The sequence below is a fragment of the Mangifera indica genome, chromosome 16, assembly GCF_011075055.1.
Source record: "Mangifera indica cultivar Alphonso chromosome 16, CATAS_Mindica_2.1, whole genome shotgun sequence".
NCBI lineage: Eukaryota > Viridiplantae > Streptophyta > Magnoliopsida > Sapindales > Anacardiaceae > Mangifera > Mangifera indica.
The window spans coordinates 1,600,943-1,625,489 of NC_058152.1; the positions used below are offsets into that span (position 1 = coordinate 1,600,943).

Genomic DNA, 24,547 nt, shown 5'->3' on the forward strand with positions numbered 1-24,547 from the left:
TTCAGCTCACAACCAAAAAAAAAATAAAGAAGAGGGTTGCAACATGAAAAAGCTCGAGAGATTACAAAATAAAACCACCTTACTCACCAAACTTTTCCAGGCCAGCAACCGAGCCGACCAATGGACTCATCGGCACTGGAATTGAATGCCCAAAACTACGAAAATCCACCATCTCTGGACGTCAATGAAGAGGGGTCTAAATGAACAGCAGCAATATTTGGATCATCATCAGCTATTATTGTGATAGATTGTGAACTCTAGTTTTGATGATAGTGTGAAATTAAAATATCATAGTTTAATATTAAAAATAACTACATGGTGAAAATTATTAATTTTTAAAAGTAAAATAAAAAAAAAAACTAAAATTTTTTTTAAAGATTAATGATATTGTTTTAATAATAGGTTAACCTCTCGATAAAAATAAATCTTTTAGTTTTCATAAAAAATACTTATTCATGATAAAATTTTGGACTTATCAAACTTAGATTTGAATAATCTCAGTTAGAATTCAAACTTGATTTAATGAACAAATTTAGCCCAAATTTATTTGAGATAATTTTTTTCTGAATTGAATAATCAAATATAAAAGAAACTTTTATTACATAAAATTAATTAACTTATATTAAAGTTAGATCTATTACATTTATATATCATTTATTTATATCGATTTTATTATTTATAAGATTTTAATTTTTAACTCTTTCTCTGTTAAGCTTTCTATTAGATTGAATACGTGGTCATTCGATAGGTTTATAAATGTTAACATTAAAATTTTATATTATATAAAATTAATTAATTTATGTTAATTTTTAATCTATTATATTTATATATTATCTGTTCATATTAATATGGATCGAGGAGCACTCGAAGAATCTCAGCTACCAATGAGATACAAAGATGCAAGTCAATAAATTACCTATCGTGGATTGCGGTGATGACGTGGCGAATCTGGAAGCGCCGACCGCTACAGTAGAAGACGCGTAAACTATGGGCGCCGTAAAGAGATCTCCATTACCAGACAATAAAAATCAGAGTGACGTGTCAGGCGGTGGTTGGAACGTGAAATCAATCGATCAATACAAAAAGCACTCTCACCGTTCGGTTGGGAGTCTAGTCTGTGAACCATCCTGTTGAAACCAAAAAATAAAGTAAAATAGAGAGACGAGCAAGCAGACTGAGGTAGAAGACGAGATGACTCTTGGTCTGATCAATGCGAACCCGGTCGTCCACGCTAGGAAGGAAAGGATCCCCCGCAGTGAAGAACCTCACAGCGACGACTTCGTTGATCCTCTCGAAATATATGATATCCTTTTATATAATTATTTCAATTATTTTATTTAATTTTATCTTCTTTTGTTCGTCTTGAGTTTGATGATTGGAACAGAAACGGTGATCTTTAACTCAGAATGTTAAATTATGTGAGAGATATAAGAGATCCGGAGCATCCGTACTCATTAGAGCAGCTCAGTGTTCTATCTGAAGAATCTATCAGCGTTGACGAGAGGCGTGGGCGTATTTTGTGAGTGTTTTAATTTATTTCTTCATTTTTGTTTGAAAATATAAATATAAATTTTAGTTTTAGGATATTTGGAATATAATTATGTAGGGTTTTTTTAAATTTGTTTAGGATAACTTTCACTCCTACAATTCAACATTGTAGTATGGCAACAGTGATTGGCCTGTGCTTGAGAGAAAAACTAAAAGAGTGTTTCCCTCAACATTTCAAGGTCAGTTTTTATTTACATTTGTGCTTCTGTTGATTATATAATGATTCAATAATTTGAAGAACTTTGCTTTAACAATAATAATCCATGTAGGGTACTACCCGATACAAACAAACTGATTGAGGGATTTTGAATTAGTTATAAAGTAAACAATTAAATCACTTGATCATATGAATAAACACTTAGATGGGTCTTGTTGTTGGTAAGTAGATGTCTGTCGTATAGAATTTGCTATGAAATTTAATCTTGATTTGATTTGTGTCTTCCTTGTTGAACTATTATGAATGCACAAATTTTCCGTTGTTTAATTTGGTTTGTAATACAAAAGGAAAATGTTCAACATATTTAATATTGCAAAGGATAAATGTTCAACATATTGCATCATCCATTAATCATGGTTACTTATTTATGGGTTTGTTAATGCATTGCAGCTTGATATCAAAGTAGCTCCGGGGTCTCATGCCGATGAAGAATCAGGTAAAATGGATTACTTTCTGTGTAGCCAACCACCAATCTAAACAATGTAATTGAATCTGAATCATCTCGAAAACATGAAAATGCCATTTCAGTCATAAATTATCAAGTGGAAGACATTTAAATCTTTTTTCTGTATATATATTTCTTCAATTCACGCTTCAATTTAGATATGTAATTGCATGACCATATCAGTCACATGGTCATGCAATTACGTGTCTTTGCCACACAGGGAAAACAGCTCTGTTGCGATATCATTATAAATGAATTTAAGTAGCACAAGGAAAATTACATCCCATCTTTGTGCAGTTCTCCTCTATCAGGTCTCCTTAAACTATTCCTGAAATTTGTAAGTTGTCAATTTTGCAGTTAATAAGCAGTTGAATGATAAAGAGAGAGTTGCAGCTGCTTTAGAAAATCCTAATCTTCGCCAGCTTGTTGATGAGTGCCTCTACTCCAACGAACTTTGTCGGTGAGTGTGTAGACCCCAATGAACTTTGCTGATGAGTGCCTCTACTTCAATGAACTTTGACTAAGTGCACTCAGCTGCACAAATACCATTGTACAGAGTAACCAGCAGTTGTGGACAATGAAATAAGTTATGATTTTGTTGTAATATGAATTTGATTTGACGAGTGTAGTTTACCCTGGTATGTCTTATTCTTCCTGTTGGCTTGCATGATGAATTTATGAATCTCTCGGTTGAGGTTACATATATATGAGAGCTTTTAGATGTGAACCTAAGAATTCAATTTTTGTTAGATCTCAATTGTTAGCAGAGATCAAATCATCAGGAGTATATTATACCTTATGGATATTATCTTACAGGGAATGGCAGTAATTCGAATTTATTCAGCTCATACACTTCATTTTTGTTATTCTTTCCCCTTATTAATTTGCTAGCCTAGTAGCTGTGTTGTTACAATAATCTATCATAAGCTAGGAGTGGAATCAAACTGAATTGAGTCAAAACAAGGGTCAGTTTGAGCTTAATTTGAATTCATAATGTCCTTCTTGAATTCAAGTGAGTTGCTGAACCTGTGTATGAAGAATCCTTCACATCTGGCTAGCTAAACTTCAATGATTGATTTTGTTAGCGGGTTCAAAAAGTATAGAGGCTCATAACTTTATTGTTTGAAAAATCCTGGAAAGTATGATGATCAAACATCTTTTCTAGTTTTATAATGAGTCTGGTCAAAAGCAAACTTATTAGAATTCTGCACTGCTTTAAGGAAAGACAAGGCTGCAGCAAATTGCAGCCACTTTTCCTGTTGGTTCTAGACAGCCTAAAGCGTTCTCATCATGAACAAACCCATATAAACCCTATGCCAGGAGCCTAAACTATACTACGTGAGTCTTATACCTACGATTGTAACAATGTATATGCAGTAGATGCTACCGTATTTGAACGTTTTGATGTATAATGTAGAGCTGAACGGGTCTGATAACCATTATTTCATTAGACACAAACAAGCCTTTTCTCGCCTCAGCAAGAAACTGGATATCAATTACAGGTGTATTAGCAAATTAGACACTAACTATAATTTGCATCAAATGACCAATTCCAGGCTGCTGCATTTGTCATTTCTGAGTTTCATAGATATCCTGTGGCAGGTGAACTGGGTCACACTGGCGCCACCTCAGTCTCTGAATGGTTCTTCATAACTTGGAAGGGCTTCTCATCAAATCCCCAGAACTTAGCAGTCTTCACATCGTCCTGGGCCATCAATCGGGAGAAATCCTCGTGGTCATAGTTCAGTGTGGCTTGTCCTCCAAACTCACGCGGAAGATTTTCAACATCAAACAATGACTTCATGAACTCCTCACTACTTTTATCACCTGTGTAGACAAACTTCAACTTCTCAGATGTTTTTGGGTCCAGAAAGTACTTGATCACCTATAAAAGAAACAGAGTTCCAAGAAGTTCAACCAATGAGTACCCAGATAGTTTTCAAGTCATGAAACATACTCAATGCCAAAAATAAGCCATTTTCTGTTAATTTTTATCAAAATAAACAAAGACAGGTTCTGGGAGGAGCTCAAACCTTCCAAATTGATTCAAAAAACCTTGGAGGCTTATAGAGAATGGAAATCGCTAGCCTTTCTGGGTAGTGGTTCTGTAAAATGTAAATTATTTCTCGAATTGTCTTGATGGTGATGTTGGTGTTCACCGTCCACCCGGTAAAATCAATCAACCAGGACATCTGTTCTTGGCCCTCGGCAAGATTAAGGATAGAATTTTCAAGAATATACACCAGAAGCTTGACATTTCCTTCGCCAGATGACGTGTTCTGCAAAAACAAAACAGAAAGCTAAGAAGTTTAACATTCAGGGTAATTTACTAAGGAATATATATATATATATATGATAGCTCAAACCTGCTTCCCAGGCCTCATTATAAGCACAGTCCTTCCATATAGATCATGAAAATTTGCTCTGGATACTTTCCCAGTTTCACCTTCATGGGCTACTTCATTCTGTAGAATTGCATATATCAGGAGGAAAATTTCAGCCAAATATATGATGAGCCAAAACAAGAATGACGCCTATTTCAAACGGCATTGTAAAACTTCTAGGTTAATTGAACAATAAAACAATGCGCACCCACTTTTAAGTAGACAAATACATACACACTTGATGTGTATCATCAAGTGATTAGTTGATTTTGATTAAATGATAAAGCAATAGTCAATTAACATCATATGTATACTTATTTATGTATTCAAAAGTGGATATATATAGCATTACTCCTTAATTGCATACCCAACGAATCTCTTCAGGCTTATAAGATGATCTCCACTTGAGTGTCTCTTCCAGCATTTTTCTTGCCTTCTCAACATTCCAGGATCGAGCTTCCAAATATCTCCTGAGGCATCCATCAGTGCAAAACTTCAAACTTCGTCCAGATAGAGGTCCAAGGGCGGCTCTGAGTTCTTTCACCTGCTTACAGTATAAATTTCGGGGGTATGTTATTTTACACTCTGAAAACACCTTCATTCAAGTAACACTATGAATTGAATTAAAGAACTGGAGCTGAATTTATAACTTTTGAGCTCTTTTTTTCATGGAGTTTCTTCTGGTTTTTACCTTGGCTTCACGCTCTTCAGAACCATTCTCCTGAAGATTATGAGATTGCCTTTTCCGAAGAAACATGCTTACTGAAAGTGAAAGCAAATTAAATCCTAATTGGAGTTTCAGGAACCTCTCACAGTAATTTTATTAACGTTTATAAAGATAAAGAAACAGACCTTCAAGTCATCAACAAAAGATTTCAGGTGAACAAGATAATCAAATCCGTACTCAGAATCAAAATCAGAGTCCCTTTACTTATTATTCAACATTTTTACCATCAAAACCGGTGTCTAACGAAGCATCAAACTCATAATTTGATCACAAAAATCCATGGATCTATTCTTTACACACAACACATTCTCAAGAACATGCAAACAAAAACCCGACTCAGAATCCATACACAAGTCAACTTTCATTCATTGAACAGAACAAATAATTAAAAAAAGTATTAGTTTCAGTTTGTTGAAGACTAAGAAGATGACCAGAGAAACGTACCCCGTGAAGCAATCTGCCTTGAATATTTTCCGGAAGACAACTGAGAAGAAAATATTTTGTGATGTGGGGTGAACCAAAAAGAGGCAGAAAGATATAGATGCTTTAACAAGAGAAAGTTATCGCAGAGCAGAAATAGACACGAAAGAGGATGAAAAGGAGGGAGAATTCGCTCAAGCGTCACTTGACTTTACCAAGAGTAACTTCCAGCTATTGAGACTGTAGTGTCCATACGCATACAAATCTCATGCTCAGCAGTGGCTATGTCAAGAACATATAAATCTCAAAATACTAACTGCATACTTTTAATATTAAATTAAAAATAAAATAATATTTAATTATATAATAATATATTATATATGTATTTAATTCGTTTTTTCCATTAAGGGGGAACTGTAGAGCCGGGCTTGGAAAAGTTGGTGCCTTGTTGTGTCCGCAATGTCGGCAATTTTTAAGCTAATTTCAATGGAGTCTAGTCTGCATGGCCATTTGTTTCTTGGCTTTCTTTAATTGGAATTCTATTGGTGGCTGCAGCAAGCCACTGATGTCATACTGTGGATTGGACCAGGTGAACTCCCACCAACTTCAGTCTCCACGGCGGAAATGTGTTTCAGAAATTCTTTGATTCATTTATTTAGCATTAATCGTGTCATTACTTCGGAAGCCATCTAATTCAACTTCGTTAAATCCGGATAAAATTTTCTATAGTTAAGTCTTTTTCTAGACCGACTTGACATAACCTAAGTTTGAATAAGTCGAATTTAAATTAAATTACACTTAACTAAAGTTTAAATTAAACTCAACTAAAGTTTAAATTAAACTCATTTAAATTTAATAAATTATTAAAAAGTCATTGATAAATTAATTTTTTTAACAGTTATTTTTTTAATTATTTTTTATAATTCTTTTTTAGGTGTTTTTCAAAAACTTTTTTGATTATTTTATCGTTTAAAGTAGATCTCAATCGAATACTTAAACAAGTTAAACTCAAACTAAAATAACTCTAATTAAAGTTTGAGTCAAAACTCTTCAAATAGAATAAGTTGTCAAAAAGTTATTAACAAATTTTTCTTTGTAATAATTTTGTCATCTCATTTTTCTTTTTTCTTTAATGATTTTTCTTCTACATCTTTGATGATCTTTTTTTTTTCTTTTTTTAAAAGTTTTTTCAACAATTTCATCATGAACTCAAATTCAAGTTAAACTATTTAAATCCGAAACAAGTTTAAATTACTCTTTATTCAAGTTCGAATATGCTCCCATCAACCCCTACCCACACAAGCCATCTAGAATGCTTTTTTTTTTTTTCAAAAATCTAAATAGACTTTTACAATTCAATGACCAATTATATTTGACAATTGAAAATTTGAGCAAGTGGATGGTCTTGATTCTTGAGTAATTGTCATTTATGGTGTGGATTTGCGTCTAATTTTCAAACATGTTGGGACACATTAAAGTCAAGATCATATTTGTATTTCAGTAATTGGGTTGGCAAAGATGAATGGTTTAATCTAATTTTTAAGTTAAATTTAAAAATTTACATATTTTTTATAATTGACCTTTTCACAAATCCTCTTCTCTGGTTCAATTTTTCATCAAAAAGAAAAAGTATCAATCAATTTGTTGTCGAGCTTAAAAAAAGTGGGTGGAGCAAAAATTATATTTTTTTAAAATTATTAAATTTTAAAATTAAGATAAAAATAACATAAATTTTTATTTTTTTAATATTATTAATCAAATAATAATTATATTATTAAATTTAACAAATTTAGCTAGTTTAATCTGTTGGGCGGAGGAACAAGAATTTCGGCCTATTTAATATGAGAAGTCTAGAACCAGAAGTGAGAACTTAAATGAGATGAGACTGAGGTACCCCAGGCAGGCAGCCGTAAACTAGAGAGAAAATTAATGCATCGGATTTGAGAGAGCATCGGCGTGTGTTCCCAGACCCAGACCCAGACCCAGTTGCTTTTACTGAGCTGTGCTCAACTCAAATATCAGGTTATCATTAAATTCATATCAATTCATCATTAAATTCTTCAGTTATGTTATTATCTTCTGAGTGGGCTCTGTACGAGCGTGGAAAGACGGCAACAGGGATGGCGATGGGGGCAAGAAGGCATAGTATCGTGGAATATCTTAAAGCCGACGGACTATTTCCCAAACAAGTTTGCTGCAAAGATATACTCCTCCGCGCTATTTTTATAAAATTAAAATTTATTATTAAGATTAAAATTAAAATTATTATTTTATAAAAATATTTAAAATACTAAAATTTTATCATATTTTTTAATTTTAAAATTTAATATTTCACTTCACTCAAAAATTTAAAAAATAAATATTTTTCTTTAATGTTTATAATTTTTTTCTTTATTACTTCTTTTATAGTCGAAATTAACCAATCGATCATCTTTTATCTCTTTAAATAAAACGAATCATCAATCAACTAAAGATTAACATAAATTCTTGTTTTTTGCCCTTTTCCCATTATACCCATGGAAAATATTATAATAATTTAAAATTTTTAAAAATAATTTAATATTTTAAAATTAAGAGAATATATATAAAAAAAAACCAAAAAAAAAAGACAAATCATCTTCATCTCTAATTATAAAGATTTTAGCCATTTCATCTACATCCCCCGTATTATTGGAAAATCTCATGGAACAAGTAAAAGCCCTAATTTGGAAAATTGAATTGCCATTCCTGGAGGATAACAATGGATATTAATTCAAGATTTCAAGTATTGTACACCGTTCTTCCCAAAAATCTTACACAAAGAAATAAAAATAATGATATGATCACTTGTGAAACTATGCTAAGAGGCTGTACAATATCCATCTAATGTTGAAAGTCGAGTTTGAACAAGTCTTGTTTGACAATGGTTAAATTTTAAAAGATTTAGCTTATGAGTTTGAATTTGAATTCATCTTAAAAATAATTTAATTTTAGATTTGATTCGAATTGATTTAAATTCAAATGTTCAAATCATTTCAAATTTAACACATTTGTGAAAATAAATGCAACCCTTAATTCATATATAATTTATTTAATGGGAACTATGACTTAAACTTATACAACTTATATCAAATCTATATGGAAATAGGTTAGGTCAAATAATTATTGTCACGGATGGTGCATTTAATTTAGATAATATTTTATTATTAAAATTAAAAAATTATTTTGAAGATAAATTAATTATAATACTATTAAACATAAATTATTATTATATTTTATAAAATTTGATAATAATTAAAAATATAAATAATTATTGTATTTAATTAAAAATAATAAAAGAATACTAATATATTATTTTATTTAAAAACTCTTGAATATAATTATTTTAAAATATTTTTTATATTACCCAATACATTATTTGAAAATAAAGTTATTTTTGTCTTTAAAAAAATATATAATTATAAATAATTCATTTTAGTATTAATCTCGTCATTTTCAACTTCTTTCGATGTCAAACTTATTATTTTCGTTTCTTGTTGACCTCAATCTCATAATTTCCAATTCCGCGTGGCCTGATTTAGTTGTTTATAATTGCATCTTGTATCAATCTCCTTTATGGCATTTCCTTTTTAGTAAAGCTTGTCATTTTTAGTCACTCTCAACGTCAATCTTATCATTTTCGACCACTCATTCTTATAGTTGATCTAATAATTCACTCTCAATTTAATACAACATTTTTGGTTAAATCATGGTTCGATGCGATCTAATAGTTAAAGTCATTGGACCATCACTCAGAACCAGAATTGTCTCTTTAAATTAGCCAGTTCGATTTAAGTTTTAAACCTAAGGTGGTTGCGCATTAGCCCCCAACAATGGTCAAACGCCATCACTAAGATAAATCCAACCATGCTAGCCACTCCATTTGATAGATTCAAAGCTAGTTTACTCAATCAAACAATGTATATATATATAGTGTTTCACTACAATATGTTGAAAAAATTGGTTGCACCTTTTTCCTAATCAAAGTGGTTGATGTTCTTAAACGTGCCTCTAACAACATCAAAACATAGTCACCAATTGATGAGAGTAAATTTGCGGTAAGTCAAACCCAAGCAAGAACTAACTGAAGCTCAAATCAAATATAGAATACCAAGCTCGAGATTGACCAAGATTGACTTGTTGGCAATGAATTAACCAAAGAAGTTGTCAAAGAAAAATAATTATCATTGATGATTTAAAAAAAAAAAAACCATAAGAGAAAAAGTAATAGAAGAAGATAAATTATTAAAGAAGATAAATCAATTGTCAACTTTTTGGTGACTAGATTGCGTTATATTGGCTCAACTCAATCTCAAACTGAGGCTACCTAAAACTCAATTCATTGTCTGAGCCAAGCCGGCTCAAATCATGTCCAACCTTTCCCCTTACCAACTGTCATTGGACAACATTTTGTGTACCTCTAAAGTATTATAATTTTTCAATACCACAATAATTTCCTATTAATAATTTACTAAAATAATATAACAAGCTATCAATATAACCTAAATTTCGAAAATCATTACAAATCTTCCAAGAAAAGACCAAGTAAAAAAATATCAGTCATTCTGGGTACTATCGAACTCCGAGTAAAACAAATAAAAGGAGTAGAAATAGAAACAAAATTTGATGTGGCCAGTCCAATTGATCTTTAACCGGTAATCCGTGAAATCCTAAAGTATTCCTGTAATTTATAATGTCTAGTTAAAATAGTTTAAACCTTGACCCAAGGGTTAATAAACTATTGAAATATTAAAACTTCTAAGTTCATGTCTGTATCATATTTGTAAAACTTTAACTTATCAGATACAGTGATTATAGATCCGAACAATATACCTCAAGTCTACCCGATGTATTCCCAGAACATGAACAAACCACAAAACAACCGCAAATTGAGGCCTGAGTCTGAGTGTATTGGCAACAAAAAATAGATCTGGGTGGAATCGAACCACCATCCTCTCCAACCCCAAGAAAAGGGATTGAGCGCTCTTCCCGTTTTGAGCTTACAGATCTTTCAGATGAAATCATTTTATTAAATTCAACCAAACAAAACACGCCCTAAATTATTAAAATCATTTCGACAAATGAGTTAGCCTAAGAAAGTAATTGTCAAAACCATACCTCATTAAAAATTTTCCCAACGAGAATATGAGTTGCTTTACGCCCACCATATACCTGAGAAACCAATTTAAAAAGAAACACTATAAGAAAATAAGCAAATATTATTAAGCCCACGTTAAACAACGGCGTTGATGCGAATCAGAAAGAAAAACATACGATAAAACAAACGTTCAAAACAGACAAAGATGGGGGGAGCAAGACGAAACTCATAATTTGAGGTTTAAATCAGACCCCCCACACAGCCATATTTTAAATTTAAAAAAAATAATGTTACATACGCACAAACGAATTAAACAATTTTTGTGTGAAAGTCGACATTATAGCAACTGATGCGATGATTTTGAAATGTGAGAAAACAATCAATTTACTCAATCTAAAATTATAACCTTAATTTGTACATAAAAAATTATACAATTTTTTTTTGTATGTGTGATTTTATTTATAAAAATATTTAAGATGAAATTTATAATGAAAACTTTAGATAAAATTAAAATTGTACCCTCAGACATAACTTGATTCATCCACTAAAATTAATATCAATCCTGGAATAAAAGATTATGCTATTTATACTTTAATCTTTTTTTTCCACATTTCCACCCATTATCTTTTAAAACAAAGAATCAATTTTAAAGATAAAATCATCAATTTTACTTATAATAAATTAAAATTTTATCTTTTTTCTCCCCTTAAACCTTAAAAACTATCAATTTCTCTTAAATTAAGTTTTTAAAAATAATATTTCCGTCTCCAAAGTCCATTTTTTAAAACCCTAAAAACCAAACATTTTCCTGCCACCAAAACAACTGCCAATTGCCTTCTTCAACACACCAAACTCTCCCTCCTGGCGCCTCTCTCCTGAGCAAAATCCCTTTGATGTGGCTTCATCGTGCATGAAAACAAAGAGTCGGTTAATCTTTGTGCACTCCTCAACTTCAATTTGTCATCATGAGCCGACAACAAACAAAAGATCGAAGTCGAGGAGCTAGTTGTCTTCTACAGATTGAATAACTGATGTCCAATAGTAGTTTTAATATCGTATGTTAGGTAAAACTACATGTAGAAATAGAATATTCTGTACAATCAAACACCATAAATAGTTCTCTATACTCATTGTCAATAACATTTCAAAACATTAAGAATCCAATGCCAGGCATCTAAAGACCAAAACATAAAATTCCTGCTAAGAACGAAATGAAATCCGGACCACATGTTGGGGAATCCGATTCCATCAATTTCAGAGCAATGCTCATTCCTTGATCTTAAGGAATATGTTGATGAACTTATAATCAATAGCCCAATATGAAAGTGAAAACAACTATGAGAAAGAACTAAAGAAATGAAATAAAACAAAAATAAGAAATAAAATGATTAAATAATACATATTAAAAACATCAATAGATGTTGAATATTGACATAAACGAATACTAATTATTAGAATGAAATTAGAAAGCATCACCTCAACGCCTTGGTTTTAGAATAATAAGATTTGACTGCCATCACCTCAATTACTTCATTACTCAGCCTTACAAGCTTAATTGATGAGAGTAACTGGCTGCAAATGAATAATGACATAAAAAGCTCTGGCAATCTTCAAAATTTATTCCACACCTTGCTACTGCAGTGGTGGTGCATTGTAAGCATCTGGAATCTTCTTATGCTCCCATGCGAATCAATTCTTTAGGAGTGTTGAAATGCTCTTCAGGAGGGACTTCAATAATTCCACCACTCAAAAACTATGTGAATCAAATATCATCCAACTCTTCTCCATCAATCACCTTCCAAACCCAAATGGTACAGAAGAATTGCCAGCCCCCATAGAAAAGACTACATGCGTACAATACAAAAGAAACACCAAGCAAGGAAGCGAGAGGAAAATTGTATACTAGGAAGCTTGGAAGATTAATGTATGTAGTTATGATATTACTTGTGTACTAAAACAAACTAATTATTGTAATTTTCACACATTCGACTGTAAACAAATATGATTAAGCTTTGAACTTCGTCAATGGATAATAACATATATATAATTAATTAAAGTAGCCTGCAGGTAACTTTAACAAGTAAAACTAAATTCCATTGTACCTTTGAAAATCAATAAGTGAGATGTGTTCTGTTGAACTCCTTGCAATTCTAAGCGTAACTGTGAATGACAAATATTAATATATCGTCTGTCAGATATATTATTCACATAATTTTTAAGGCCTATCAGGAATACCCAGCAGTTGAGAGGAATTGCATAAAGGTGAGGACTCTCAAACTGAGCAATTGGATGTAAACTGTAAATTTTACCTTTGGGTATTGCATTTTGCGAGAGAGAATCAATTGCTGTTGATGTGTCATCCGAAGAGCAACAGAATATGGACATCAATAGTACAGAAAGAAGAGAAGAAAGAAGGACACAGCACAGGGAGAAGAGAACCCGGGCAATACCCGTGCGATCTCTCCTCCGAAACCAAAAAACTTATAACTTTATTAAAAATATGAGTGACCTGCCACGCAAGCGCACCTGTCATGGCAAAGGTCGGATGACAAAGATTAATCAGGACTCAATCGGCCTCTTCAATTTAGAAGCCTTTTCGCCCCGACATCTTACACATCCATATTATACTATATTACATGTGATATATATCATATTATTTCTTATATTGCTCTTCAACAGCCTCTAATCCTCTACAATCATCCTTGGTCAACGATCTGCAAAAATCAACCAATCATACAAACACATAATCCACAAGAAATTAATATATATCAGACTACGAAAATACAAGCAACCAATCATAAAAAGACATAATCCACAGATAAATATAAATAAACAAGTGTTATACTGCAAAACAGAAAAAAATTAAGTTACCTGAATCGAAGACTCGGAAGATGACGAGATGAATAATCATCCAGGAACCTCAGGGGTGATTATAAACCTACAGAAAGAATAATTCATCACAAAATAGATCAATACAACAGCAGTAATGAGCTAACAGCGGTTATAAAAATAACAAATCATAAAAAATAAGAATATTCAAGAGAAACAAACCTTCAGGAAAGATAGATCTTACAACTGGATCAGAAAATAGATCGTGTAGCGATCTAACAAATCCTGAGGACGAAGACATGTATGACAAGAGAGAAAAGGAGATCTGGATCAAAGAGAAGAAGACGACGACGGAGGAGAGGAAAACGCTGTACACAATTTGTGTAAAAGGAATTGGGAACAGATTAATATATAGAATGTTAAATGAAGCGGATGGACACGATGAAAAGGTAGGCATAAGATGGACGGCTGATATGAAGGTAACGTGCGGATTCGGCAAGCCAGTTTGTGTTGGTCTTAAATTGAACAATTAATTTTAGCTGTATACAGGTCAGCTGATGTGCTGGCCTTGTGAAACACGGCTCTCCACTCCACCCGACAAGCACGGCCCGTGAAGACGTATTGCTGTGGCAAATCTCAAAGCAAATCCACGTGGAAAAGTTGTACGGCATATATAATATCATTTATAAAAATAAATATTTACATTTTCCTTGCTCAGAAATTTTTTTTAAGTAATTGAATACAAATATTAGATTTTTCACTTAAAATCTAATTTTTATTAGTTTTATTTACTGGTTGAGTTTGAGCTTATGGTATGGATATCCCTCCTCTTCACCAGTACCATTAGTTGTTGGCTAAGCTTTAAAATGTGAGAACTAAGTCCCCATTCCCCGTTTTCACTATCATTACAAACCCTTGTTGATATCCTCCCCCTCTCCACCTCTACCTCGACCTTTTATCCATATCTAGTAATCACAACCTCTTTAAGCAAGAAGAGTTGTCTCTGAAGCATCACTGATGCCTTTACCTCCACCTTCATCCATATCTTGCAATCACAGCCTGCTTGAGGAAGAAGAAAGAGTTGTCTTTGAAACACATAATCTTCCAAATTGTTGGATAATCTCATCACCTTTGAAAACCATTGGATGCTTGTGTGTTTGGATACGACAAAAACAAACAGAATGACTAAATGGACTAACAATTGTTTGAAGCATGAATTACGTTGTTCAAGTAAATTGTTTAAAATCTCACCGAAGTAAAGAAATTTGAATTAAAAAAAGAAGTGAAAACTATAATAATAATGTTCGTTTCATGTTTGGAACATTTGTTCATCTAGCAAATCTTCGGGTTGTTTTATAAACAATGAGACCATTTCTAAGGTCATTCAAATAATTATATTCATAATTGAATTGAATTAAATTGAATTATTTTTTATATTATTTTATGTGATTACAAATAACTTGTATTTTTGCACGTATTTATAATCTTTGCAATGTATTTGTTGAAGACAGTTTTGATCAAGAGTAAACAAATTCGTGAAGTTCATGAAGTAAACAAATGGGTAGATAATGGCTTTGATCAAGAGCACAGAATTTTATTCCTAATTGAAAGAATATTGTTCCATTATTCCGTTGATAAAGAAAAAGTGGCTAGTAACAATGCATGAAAATTTCTCCATCTAGCTTGATGCATCGGTCTGATGCCGACCCTTTTCCTTCTCTGCCACGTCGCTTCCTTGGGTCTTGTCATAAGCTTTTAAAGGCCAGCCACAGCATCAAACGCATAAGCAAAAGTAAATTAATGTGATTGGTATATAGCTTTCAGCCTTGAGGCACCACTTACCTGGGTGATTTTCATGAATCTCTTTATCTATTTCGATTTTAGGAACGGATTGATTGCCTCCATAGATGCCACCGAAGCCGTCTTCATCAGACCTTGTGGCATATCCCTCTCCAAATGAATGAGACATCACGTCCCTTAGTCACCCACATCAACTCAGCCCAGTAATGAAACTAGAAAATAAATACATAGATTTATGATAAAACAAACTAAACAAGAAAGAAATGACCACAACTAACCCAGTTTTCTCTTGCGGATTATTAGGGTTTATCTGGTTCTGAGAAGAATCCAAGCTTGATGGGTTCTCTGGTAGCCTAGACTGGGTAATCACCTGCCGAACTTTTACTACTGAAGCTTTTAGCGATGAGAGCACAGATGGTGGATTGGCTCTGACTGATCTAATTGCGTGATTCATTTTCGTGTATGATGCTATTTTACAAAATGCAAACTGGGAGACTGATCGGTATATAGACGGGAGATCATTTATATTCTGTCGGTTCAACATGGTGGTCCTAGTCTTACTACACAGTTAACAGAAATCCCCATTTAAACGCCATAAGACGTAGCAATATGTCGTTACGTGTCAGATTTCTGCCTGAATTTATAAGCTCAATTCTAAAATCTTGGAGAATCGCAGGGCCTAAAGGTTAAAGGGGGCCGGCTTAGCGTCAGCTGACCCATATTTTCAGTACAAATTTTATAATCTATTCTATACCAAGGATATGTCTCTTTCCTTTCAGCATTAGACAAAAAATGGAAAGAAGGGTAAATATGCAGGTGTCTCCAAGTTGTGCGACCATGAGACCGTTGCACACTTGCACTTGACCGTTTGACACTTGCACTTGACCGTTGCTTACTGTAGCAACGTCATCAACCAAATTCAATTGTGGTTCTGCCAATGGCACACTGAAGAGGAACAAATTTATATCTTTGTTTGATGGGTAAAGGATTGTTTTTCGTCTAAATTTTAGCTCAATTTTAAAAGCATATTAATGATAGTTAAAAAATTCAAATACTTATTTATAGACTAATTTTGATTAAAAAATTTTATTAGAGATAAAAGTAAATTTGTTATTTTATCACTAAACCCTAAAATCTTAAAAATTTATATCATTTTCTTCCTTTAATTTAAAAAATTAATAATTTTTTCTTTATAATTAAACTTTGAAAAACCGCATTTCTCCCATTAGGGTTTCAATTTTTTAGGCAACCTCTCCCTCTCCAATAAACAACAACCTCCGATCATCTCTCTCTCTTCTTCCAATCGCATCCTCGCTAAACAAGATGAAACTTTGTTTGAATGAAAACGACAAATCATCTTTGTCGAGCAACGATGCGATCGGATCTTTGAGCGACGATAAGATTGAAGCGATAATGAGAAAGATCTTGGAGCTACGAAGACGACAAGACCAAATTTTTGAGTGATGAAGACGAGTTTGTCCAGATAAAGTTTCTCTTCTCTGGCTAAGATGAGACCGGATGAAGGGAGAAAGATGGCTAGAGGCTGTCAGTTGCCGGAAAAGGAGAGATTGCTAGAAAAATTGAAACCCGTGAGGGAAAAAATGTAGCTTTTCAAATCTTGGATAGAATTTACTTTAACAAATGTCATCCACATTAATAGCTTATATGTGAGATTTTGAGGTTTTGAATTGACGTAAATATATTTTTGAGATTAGACTAAAATTTGGGTAAGAAATAGTCCTTTGGTCTTGTTTGAATTGTAATGTGATAGTATTTTCCAATTTAAAATAAAAAACCACAAGGACAAATTTTAACATATTTAGAATAGAAGTCTTGAGACACGCTAAAATGTTCTAAGTTCAGAAACTATGGTGTTAGGTTAGAATATTAGATGGAGATTTACTGTGGATGTATAATTTTGCTGATACGAGCAGCTGGTACAAAACGATGGAGCTCCAAAAGAAGAAAATAAGTTGTCATTACGGGTGGATTCAATTTGACCCGGCTCAATCAGGATTTATAGTAACAATTTTAGATATTCGAGCTTAGGCTTTAACTCAAAATTGATATAACTCACCTCGCTAAAATTGTTTTGTTCTTTTTTGACAAATTTTCTCCTTCAATATTGTTTTTTATCTTTTCTAATATTACTATTTATCAATTTAAATGAGTCAAATTCAAACTGACTTTTGTTCGAATTTACCCATAATTAAAAGAGTTTGTATTCAGCCCATCTAACTATATGTGGACGTTGGGCCCAAGTGTGGTGCTTGGACATATCAACAATACATGGAGACACTGCACTTCATTAGGTTTGGTAGTTTCACATGTAGAGTTCTGGATTACCAAAGGAGGTTCTATGGGAGAGACTGATATTTTTAGAAGATTGGTAACAAAAATTTGAGTAGAAGAAGATTTAAACACAAAATCAACATTATTAAAGCTTGCTTTCATAGATCCAGATTCAGATTCAGAGGACAATTCTGACATCTGATGTTTATCATAGTGAATGGCAAAGTCCTGCAGGATATTTCAAGTGTTGATAGAAAAAATTGTGTCAATTTAACAAGCATGGCTGCAGCTATAAGAAGAACCAATATCAATCAAATGGGCTGTAAGGGACTAGGGAGGAGAGGACTTATGCAGCTATGCCAAAATGCAAAATGTTGCACTCGAATTGCATCAGGAAAATTGAAACTAAAAGAGAATCCAGAATGGTCAAAATCAAAGACTAGGAAAAAAAACATAGCAGCCCATTGCCCACCTTGTCAATGGTGCTCTGGCCCAAGGACTTCCCCTGGAGCTGGAAAGGAGCTTTCTCCATTTTTCTTTCTTCTCAACTATGCTAAAAGATAAGCTATCATTTTCAGGGTCTCCTCCTAAGTCTTCTCTCCGATTGTATCATGAAAGGGACAAGCAGTGTGCATTTATTCTTTAGAGCTACATAAGCAAAGATTTCTGTTCATAAAATTGAAAGTTAGGCAACAGATTCTGGCAGACCATATCACCAAATACACACAGCTTTTTATACGTCTTAATAACAACAAAGCAAATAAATTGCATGGAAAAGAAAGTTTCGTGTGGTTAGTCTTCATCAACTGCCAATTACAGAAATCACAAACTGTTTAAACCTTGCAGATATTAACCAAAAAAGAAAACATCAATCACAAGTCAAGAAGACATTGACATATTTTGAAGTTTTGAGTTTTTATAATACAATTTTTACTGCAGCGAAAAAGAAAAAAAAATGTCACTTGCCTGTCCAGAAGCCTAGCTTTGAGCTGCAGAAGAGACACAAAGTTCAGAAAAATTCATAGCTCTAGTCATCAAGAACAGTTCTTTATACCAATTCACTTTGAGAAACAACAATGCAAACATGAAGAGAAATTTAATAGCTTAAAGCACAGACCCCATAAGATTTTGAATTCACTTTTTTATGATACTTTTAGGCAACTCTAAGCCCAACAAAGTACAGCTAGAAACTCAAAAAGACTAAAACAAGAGGAAGAATAGTCATGAAGTAAATTGCTTGATTGCTATTAATATTATAAACAGCCTGTTACATCACTAAATAATGAAACCAGGAATCAGTCTGAGATCAATTCATATAAGGTGAAAACTAAGACATTTATGTCAGAAAACTGAAAACCCACCGACCATGAATCAACGCCAGGATGAAACGGTGAGAAGAGGCACCTTGTTCCATGCCAGAGATAGAAACTTCGGTTGAGACGGAATTAATGAGTACAAGGTACTGTAATTATAGTGCCATAACAGTATGTCAGCCTGACTACGTGCATAATTGCTGAAAGGAACCGGCTCGAATCCCGCACTCTCCATCAGAACCCTCCATTGTTCCTTGTTCTCCACACGTTCTCTTCTGTTGCCCACACCTTCAGCTCCAATCAGACCAGCAATTTTCCGGCCAAGTATTAGCCTCTCCAGTTGTAGTCTCTCTGTTGAATCTCGTGCCATGTTTGGCTCTACCGACTCAAACACAGCTGAGTAATACTTCAAAGCGTTCTTCACACGGGTAACAAAGCCCACTCGGTTCAAACTTGATTCATACTCGGTAAGAGTTAACACTTTGGGGTTTAAAGATTTGGCCATTTTCAGAGCAGTCTCTACGCTAACTGGGTTATCATCTAATAGATTGTACAACTGAAGCATGAAGTTCACAGCCAACACCTCATCTGGCTCAATTTTGAAACATGAAGCATTGAGTTGCTGAATTGGAGTCAAAATGGGCTCGAACTCGAATTTTAGTTTCAGAACTTTAGCAAACTCACAGAGACGATTACCCGTAGCAATGAGAGAAGCAGCAGGTGACTTGCCAAGAACCGGTGCGGGTATACCCGAGATCCTAATACTGAGTGCGTTTGCTTCTGGCCGAGAGGCGAGAGCTTGTAACAGAGATGCCCATTGAACTCCGTGAACAATTCCAAAATCAACTATGTGAATCTTATTTCTTTCAGCAGTAGCTTCAAGTATAGCTTGATTAGCTGTTAAATGTGCAAACTTTGAATAGGGGCAGGCATCGTTTAAGGCTTTGTAAGAGAGAATGTAATCTCCACAGTTTGTCTCCAGGGAGGATTCTGTTTTCTGTGCTTGCAGAGAGACTTTGCTGTAGAGAGCTTCAGTGAAGTAAAACGCCATTCTTTCAATTGGATCTCCGCGTTCAGATACTGACTCTCTAAGCTTAATCAGCAGTTTAATAGCTCGGTCCGGTTCAGACTCAGCGAGTCGAGCGCAGTCCAATAAAGCCTTTATAATTGGTTGTGTTGTGTCATTTTCCGGCATGCTGATGGAAGCTGAGGCACCTTCAGCTTGATTTTTGAGTACACCTGGCTGTACTACAGGAGCACTTGTTGGCTCGGTTTCTTTGGCCGCCGACAAGGAACGCGGAGGGGAAGAAGGTGGCGGTGTTGATGTCCATACTGCAGGGATTATGTTCTTTTGAGGTTCCGTGAAGATAACTTGGTTGAGATCGGACGGCGAAGAACAAACCCCGCTGAGTCGACTCGGGCAATTGGCAAAGGGATCGGTCGAATAAAGCCCAAAATCAGCATTGTTTTGCCACGCGTCACAGCCTGATGGAAGATTAGAACTATCCGTTGAGTGCCCACCGTCCATCAAAGTCTCCATCCAGTCATCTGAATCAAACTCACCACCAGGCCCACCGCCAAAATCAGAAAACCTAAACCCACTGGAGTGGTCGATTTGAGGAAACTGAAACGCAGCTTCTCCGGCATCCAACGGGTCCGGAAAGGCCGACCCGCCTAGACCATAACCCAAATTCGGAGAATTCGACATGGGGTTAGCCGTCCAAGGGTTTAAAGAAAAAGGATTTAGCCCTAAAAGCTGCTGTTGCTGCTGGTTATGTTGCTGCTGCTGCTGTTGTTCTTGCTGTTGCTTCTGCTTGATCACTTGTTGGGCAACAGCCATTAAATTGCCACTATCTGCACACATATACGCCATTCTCCGGCCAAATCTCACCGGAAAAACATAAAAATAAATAAATCTGCACTCACATTATCACAAAAGCATTAGCAAGATGAAGAGCCTCTGCAACATACTAGATTTTTACAGTTAAAGGCCCAGAAAACAGAGAGTCAGAGGCAGAGCGACAGAGACAGAGAGTACATACAGAATTAAAGGCCCAGAAAAGACGGGATCCCAATTTCGCAAGTTGGATTTGCTTCAGCTAGAGAGATGAAATAAACAACTCTGAACAAGTATAGAAGATAGCTTTAAAGAATCAAAGCTCCATCCCAGTAGATGGACAAAAACGTTTACTGTGGGGCCAACTTTCCCTGTCTAGATGAAAAAAACAATATTTTCAAATAAATTAATTAAGGAAAATGATGAAAAGTAACCCTAGGCAAATGCAATAGCCACTCTGCTGTCGCAGTAGTAGATAGTGCGGCACGTATGACGTGGCCTTATATGAAGGTGGGACCATATGTCTCAACATCAAAACGTCACCTCATAGTGTACACGTGTCTCTCTACTGTTCTCTTCTCTGTACGGAGTCTTCAAATTGGAGTAGGTCCTGTCGCAACAACACGTCGATATGGCCGCCTAAAATGACGTAATTCTCTGTAATTTCCTGGTGACTGAAATAGAATCCTCGCCGTCCGTTTAAAGGTCTCGCTTGCCTCTTCACTGTAACGCTGTGCTTTTGTTCTTAATTCTTTGCTTTTACACTTTTTTTTTTTTTTTATAGATATTTTGTATATATAAATAATATTTTATTAAGCTACACAAGTACTACCGCCGTCGAAAATTTTATTTTTTAATTTAAAAAATTTAAAAACTCACTAATAAATTAATTATACTTATAATTAAAGATAAAATCATTATTTATTAAAAAAATTATATTACAAATAATAAATTAAAATTTTCATATGAATTCTTAAAATAATTAAATCATTTTAAATTTGTGTAAAAGAAATTAAACTATTTAAAACTCTTCGCGAGTCGTTGATCGCCTTTCTTTCGAATTTGTTGCAGAAAATCTTAAAAAATCAAAGCCTTGTCGTTTTATAGCGAAACAAGTGTACTTGTACAGGACAATTAGCAATTATCACTAGTTTAAATTTCATGTAAACGTTGGGATTTCGTCTGGTTCAATGAGAAAAAAGGATGATTATAAGAAAAAGTCAGGATAAAAGGATAAGAGAAAGCTAAAAATGCTTCAAATCGTGAGGCTTCTTTTGGTCTTTAATAATAATAAAGCGGATGAGTTTGTCAATTAGGGCCGTTCTTTTTGGGCGGTTTGTGGGTCCAAAATTCGATGGGGCCCGGGTAATGGAGTGAAGGCGGTACAGTGGGGTCCGAAAAGGACCAATCAAAATCCAACCGCCCAGGAAAACCAACGGTGGCCGATACTTTGACGGGAGAGAGCCAGCCAACATCATCGTAACAGAGAAAGCAACTACACCTTTCCTTTTGTCTGTTGTAATTTAATTGTGCACTAAAAATAAAAATTTTTTAAAAAAATTTTGAAATTTATAAATTTTTTTTTGTATACATCTTAATTATATTATTATTTTTTCGAAAATTATGTATTGATTTATATTAATAATATATATCATATCATATTATATATTTATTATATTATATTAATTTAATATTTTTTATAATAACTATTATGTTTTATTAATATGATATGATATTAATAAATATAAATATGATACGAGATTGGTGGTAGGAGATTGGTAGAAGGTGGTGAAATCCCATCTGGAAACGTAGAAGGAAAATCAAAGGTTTCATAATGAGTCTTCGAGCTAGTATTATATATTGTAACAAAAATGGTGGACAGAACTAGACGTCTTAAACGCAGGCATTGGCTGGACTGGATTATTAAATACGAAATTGTAATGCTCTGCTTTGGTCCATCCTTAAAACTTGTCTTTACTGTCCTTATTTTTCTTTTTCTTTCTTTTCACACCTTTTTTACTCTTCTTAAGTGCTCCTCTTAATTTTTAAATAAAATAAAATTGTCATCTTCGCGTAGGATCGAAGCAAAATGGTTGACTGAATAACAGTCATAGTTGGAATAATAAAAAATAAAATTTTATATATATTATTTAGAATTTCTCCTAAATTGTATTTATTTTTCTCTTATTTATCTTTTGTATTTAATTCTTTGTTTTTTTTGAAATTACAGAAAAAAAGTTATTCAAATATAATTTTTTATTATTATAATTTTTCTGATATAATTTTCGAACCAACTCTAGATTAGTGAAGAATAAAATTATGACTTTCATTGCTAATGATAATAGTCATCTAGACATGGTAAGAGATCAGGTCGACTCATGTTGCAATCCATACCCTTTTTCTAGCATGACATACAGGGGTATGATTCGTAAAATTTTTAACCTTGTCAAAGGTCATGGGATCTGGGTCACCGGCTGGTTAGCTTGGTCTATTAAAATAATAAATCATTTTAAAAAATATATAATTAAAAAAACAAAAACATGTAATTTAGAGACTGCCCATTAAAGGCTTATAAAAACACAACCCAAAAGCCTTAAATCATGCCATTAGTCTAGCCATACTAGCAGGTAATTTCCTTTTTCTAATTAAAGAATTCTTTAATTTGACTCTGCTGCATAGAAAATGAACGTTAGGAACTCCCGCAGGAAACTTAGAAATTGAAATATCTCCAAGACCTAAGGCACTTGGGATACATAAGAAGCCTAAGCCAAATAAAAGATATATATATATATATATATATATATATATATATATATATATATATATAAGTAATATGGTTTTATATTTGCTTTATTTGAATGGTATTGATATCCCTAACCTAAATCTAAATCTTATTTTATATTGGTAATGAGAAATCTACCTAAGTTTGATCATCATATTAGACTAAATCTAATCCATCCAAATAAAATAAACTTTGAATTTAATGATTGACTGTATAACCATTGAATTGGATAAGTCAATAGTTTAATTTGATATATTGTCAAATAAAACTTAAACTCATATTTTTTTTATATACAAAACATTTTCTTTTACTATTCAAACTATCATTCAGAATAATTATAAGGGGGTATTTGATTAGGGGCATTAAAAATTACTCTAATAATAAATAATAAAATATTACTTTATTTAGTTTATAACTAATAAAAGATTCTGATAATATTCTATTACTAATACTAATGTGACAAGTAATATAATAGATAATCTGATTACTATTTCATTTTATATATTAAAATATTATCAAGATAATCTTTATTTTATTATAATTATATCTTTGTTTATTAATTTTTTATAATAAAAATAATCATATTTTTAATTAACATAACAAATAATATTAAAAGTATTTTAAAATAATTATATTTAAGGGTATTTAAATAAAATAAAATATTAATATTATTTTATTATTTCTAATCAAACATAATAATTATTTATATCTTTTTAATTTTATTAAATATAATAATAATTTATATTTAATAATATTTAAAATAATTTTTTAATTTTAATATTATAAAGCGTGCCACCTTATTAAAGAATAAAGATTACGTATTATTGGGGTAGCTTT

At 33.1% G+C, this 24,547-nt stretch overlaps 4 protein-coding genes and 1 long non-coding RNA gene across 9 annotated transcripts; 1 reads left to right on the forward strand and 4 right to left on the reverse strand.

Annotated features, from left to right (window-relative positions):
- Window positions 1-870: 870 nt before the first annotated feature.
- On the forward strand, window positions 871-2,851 carry LOC123199322 (protein AE7-like 1). Its single transcript, XM_044614264.1, has 5 exons — window positions 871-1,303; window positions 1,414-1,519; window positions 1,628-1,727; window positions 2,156-2,201; window positions 2,568-2,851. The coding sequence occupies exons 1-5, from the start codon at window positions 1,192-1,194 to the stop codon at window positions 2,672-2,674; spliced, it is 471 nt and encodes a 156-aa protein (XP_044470199.1). The 5' UTR covers window positions 871-1,191; the 3' UTR covers window positions 2,675-2,851.
- A 748-nt stretch (window positions 2,852-3,599) lies between these two features.
- Window positions 3,600-6,032, reverse strand: LOC123199321 (phosphatidylinositol transfer protein 3-like). Its single transcript, XM_044614262.1, has 6 exons — window positions 5,766-6,032; window positions 5,286-5,356; window positions 4,962-5,138; window positions 4,577-4,675; window positions 4,244-4,489; window positions 3,600-4,095 (listed from the first exon to the last, which is right to left on the reverse strand). Exons 2-6 carry the CDS (start codon window positions 5,349-5,351, stop codon window positions 3,823-3,825), a joined length of 861 nt encoding a protein of 286 aa, XP_044470197.1. The 5' UTR covers window positions 5,352-5,356; window positions 5,766-6,032; the 3' UTR covers window positions 3,600-3,822.
- A 4,720-nt stretch (window positions 6,033-10,752) lies between these two features.
- Window positions 10,753-14,079, reverse strand: LOC123199395. 5 transcript variants are annotated; one of them, XR_006498368.1, is made up of 5 exons: window positions 13,909-14,079; window positions 13,729-13,795; window positions 12,334-13,571; window positions 10,878-10,931; window positions 10,753-10,767 (listed from the first exon to the last, which is right to left on the reverse strand). It is a non-coding gene; the product is annotated as an uncharacterized LOC123199395 (long non-coding RNA). The 5 variants fall into 5 exon arrangements; XR_006498366.1 differs by lacking the exon at window positions 10,753-10,767 and having other exon boundaries at window positions 10,769-10,931; window positions 13,909-14,078; XR_006498367.1 differs by lacking the exons at window positions 10,753-10,767; window positions 10,878-10,931 and adding an exon at window positions 11,340-11,885 and having other exon boundaries at window positions 13,909-14,078.
- A 1,180-nt stretch (window positions 14,080-15,259) lies between these two features.
- Window positions 15,260-16,082, reverse strand: LOC123199825. The gene is made up of 3 exons (XM_044614896.1): window positions 15,765-16,082; window positions 15,529-15,662; window positions 15,260-15,438 (listed from the first exon to the last, which is right to left on the reverse strand). The coding sequence occupies exons 1-3, from the start codon at window positions 16,028-16,030 to the stop codon at window positions 15,365-15,367; spliced, it is 474 nt and encodes a 157-aa protein (XP_044470831.1). The 5' UTR covers window positions 16,031-16,082; the 3' UTR covers window positions 15,260-15,364.
- A 2,822-nt stretch (window positions 16,083-18,904) lies between these two features.
- On the reverse strand, window positions 18,905-21,312 carry LOC123199433 (SCARECROW-LIKE protein 7). The gene is made up of 2 exons (XM_044614440.1): window positions 21,134-21,312; window positions 18,905-21,007 (listed from the first exon to the last, which is right to left on the reverse strand). The coding sequence occupies exon 2, from the start codon at window positions 20,962-20,964 to the stop codon at window positions 19,150-19,152; it is 1,815 nt and encodes a 604-aa protein (XP_044470375.1). The 5' UTR covers window positions 20,965-21,007; window positions 21,134-21,312; the 3' UTR covers window positions 18,905-19,149.
- Between the last annotated feature and the right edge of the window lie 3,235 nt (window positions 21,313-24,547).

Excerpts from the sequence above, each read along its gene's own strand:
- LOC123199322 (XM_044614264.1), top strand. The coding sequence starts at position 1,192 with ATGACTCTTGGTCTGATCAATGCGAACCCGGTCGTCCACGCTAGGAAG. Across the intron at positions 1,520-1,627 it reads GAGAGGCGTGGGCGTATTTT|GATAACTTTCACTCCTACAA; the intron begins GTGAGTGTTTTA and ends AAATTTGTTTAG. Across the intron at positions 1,728-2,155 it reads GTTTCCCTCAACATTTCAAG|CTTGATATCAAAGTAGCTCC; the intron begins GTCAGTTTTTAT and ends AATGCATTGCAG.
- LOC123199321 (XM_044614262.1), bottom strand. The coding sequence starts at position 5,351 with ATGTTTCTTCGGAAAAGGCAATCTCATAATCTTCAGGAGAATGGTTCT. Across the intron at positions 5,139-5,285 it reads CTGAAGAGCGTGAAGCCAAG|GTGAAAGAACTCAGAGCCGC; the intron begins GTAAAAACCAGA and ends TACTGTAAGCAG. Across the intron at positions 4,490-4,576 it reads TAATGAGGCCTGGGAAGCAG|AACACGTCATCTGGCGAAGG; the intron begins GTTTGAGCTATC and ends TTGTTTTTGCAG.
- LOC123199825 (XM_044614896.1), bottom strand. The coding sequence starts at position 16,030 with ATGTTGAACCGACAGAATATAAATGATCTCCCGTCTATATACCGATCA. Across the intron at positions 15,663-15,764 it reads AATCCGCAAGAGAAAACTGG|GGACGTGATGTCTCATTCAT; the intron begins GTTAGTTGTGGT and ends TGGGTGACTAAG. Across the intron at positions 15,439-15,528 it reads GATTCATGAAAATCACCCAG|CTTATGACAAGACCCAAGGA; the intron begins GTAAGTGGTGCC and ends GGCCTTTAAAAG.
- LOC123199433 (XM_044614440.1), bottom strand. The coding sequence starts at position 20,964 with ATGGCGTATATGTGTGCAGATAGTGGCAATTTAATGGCTGTTGCCCAA.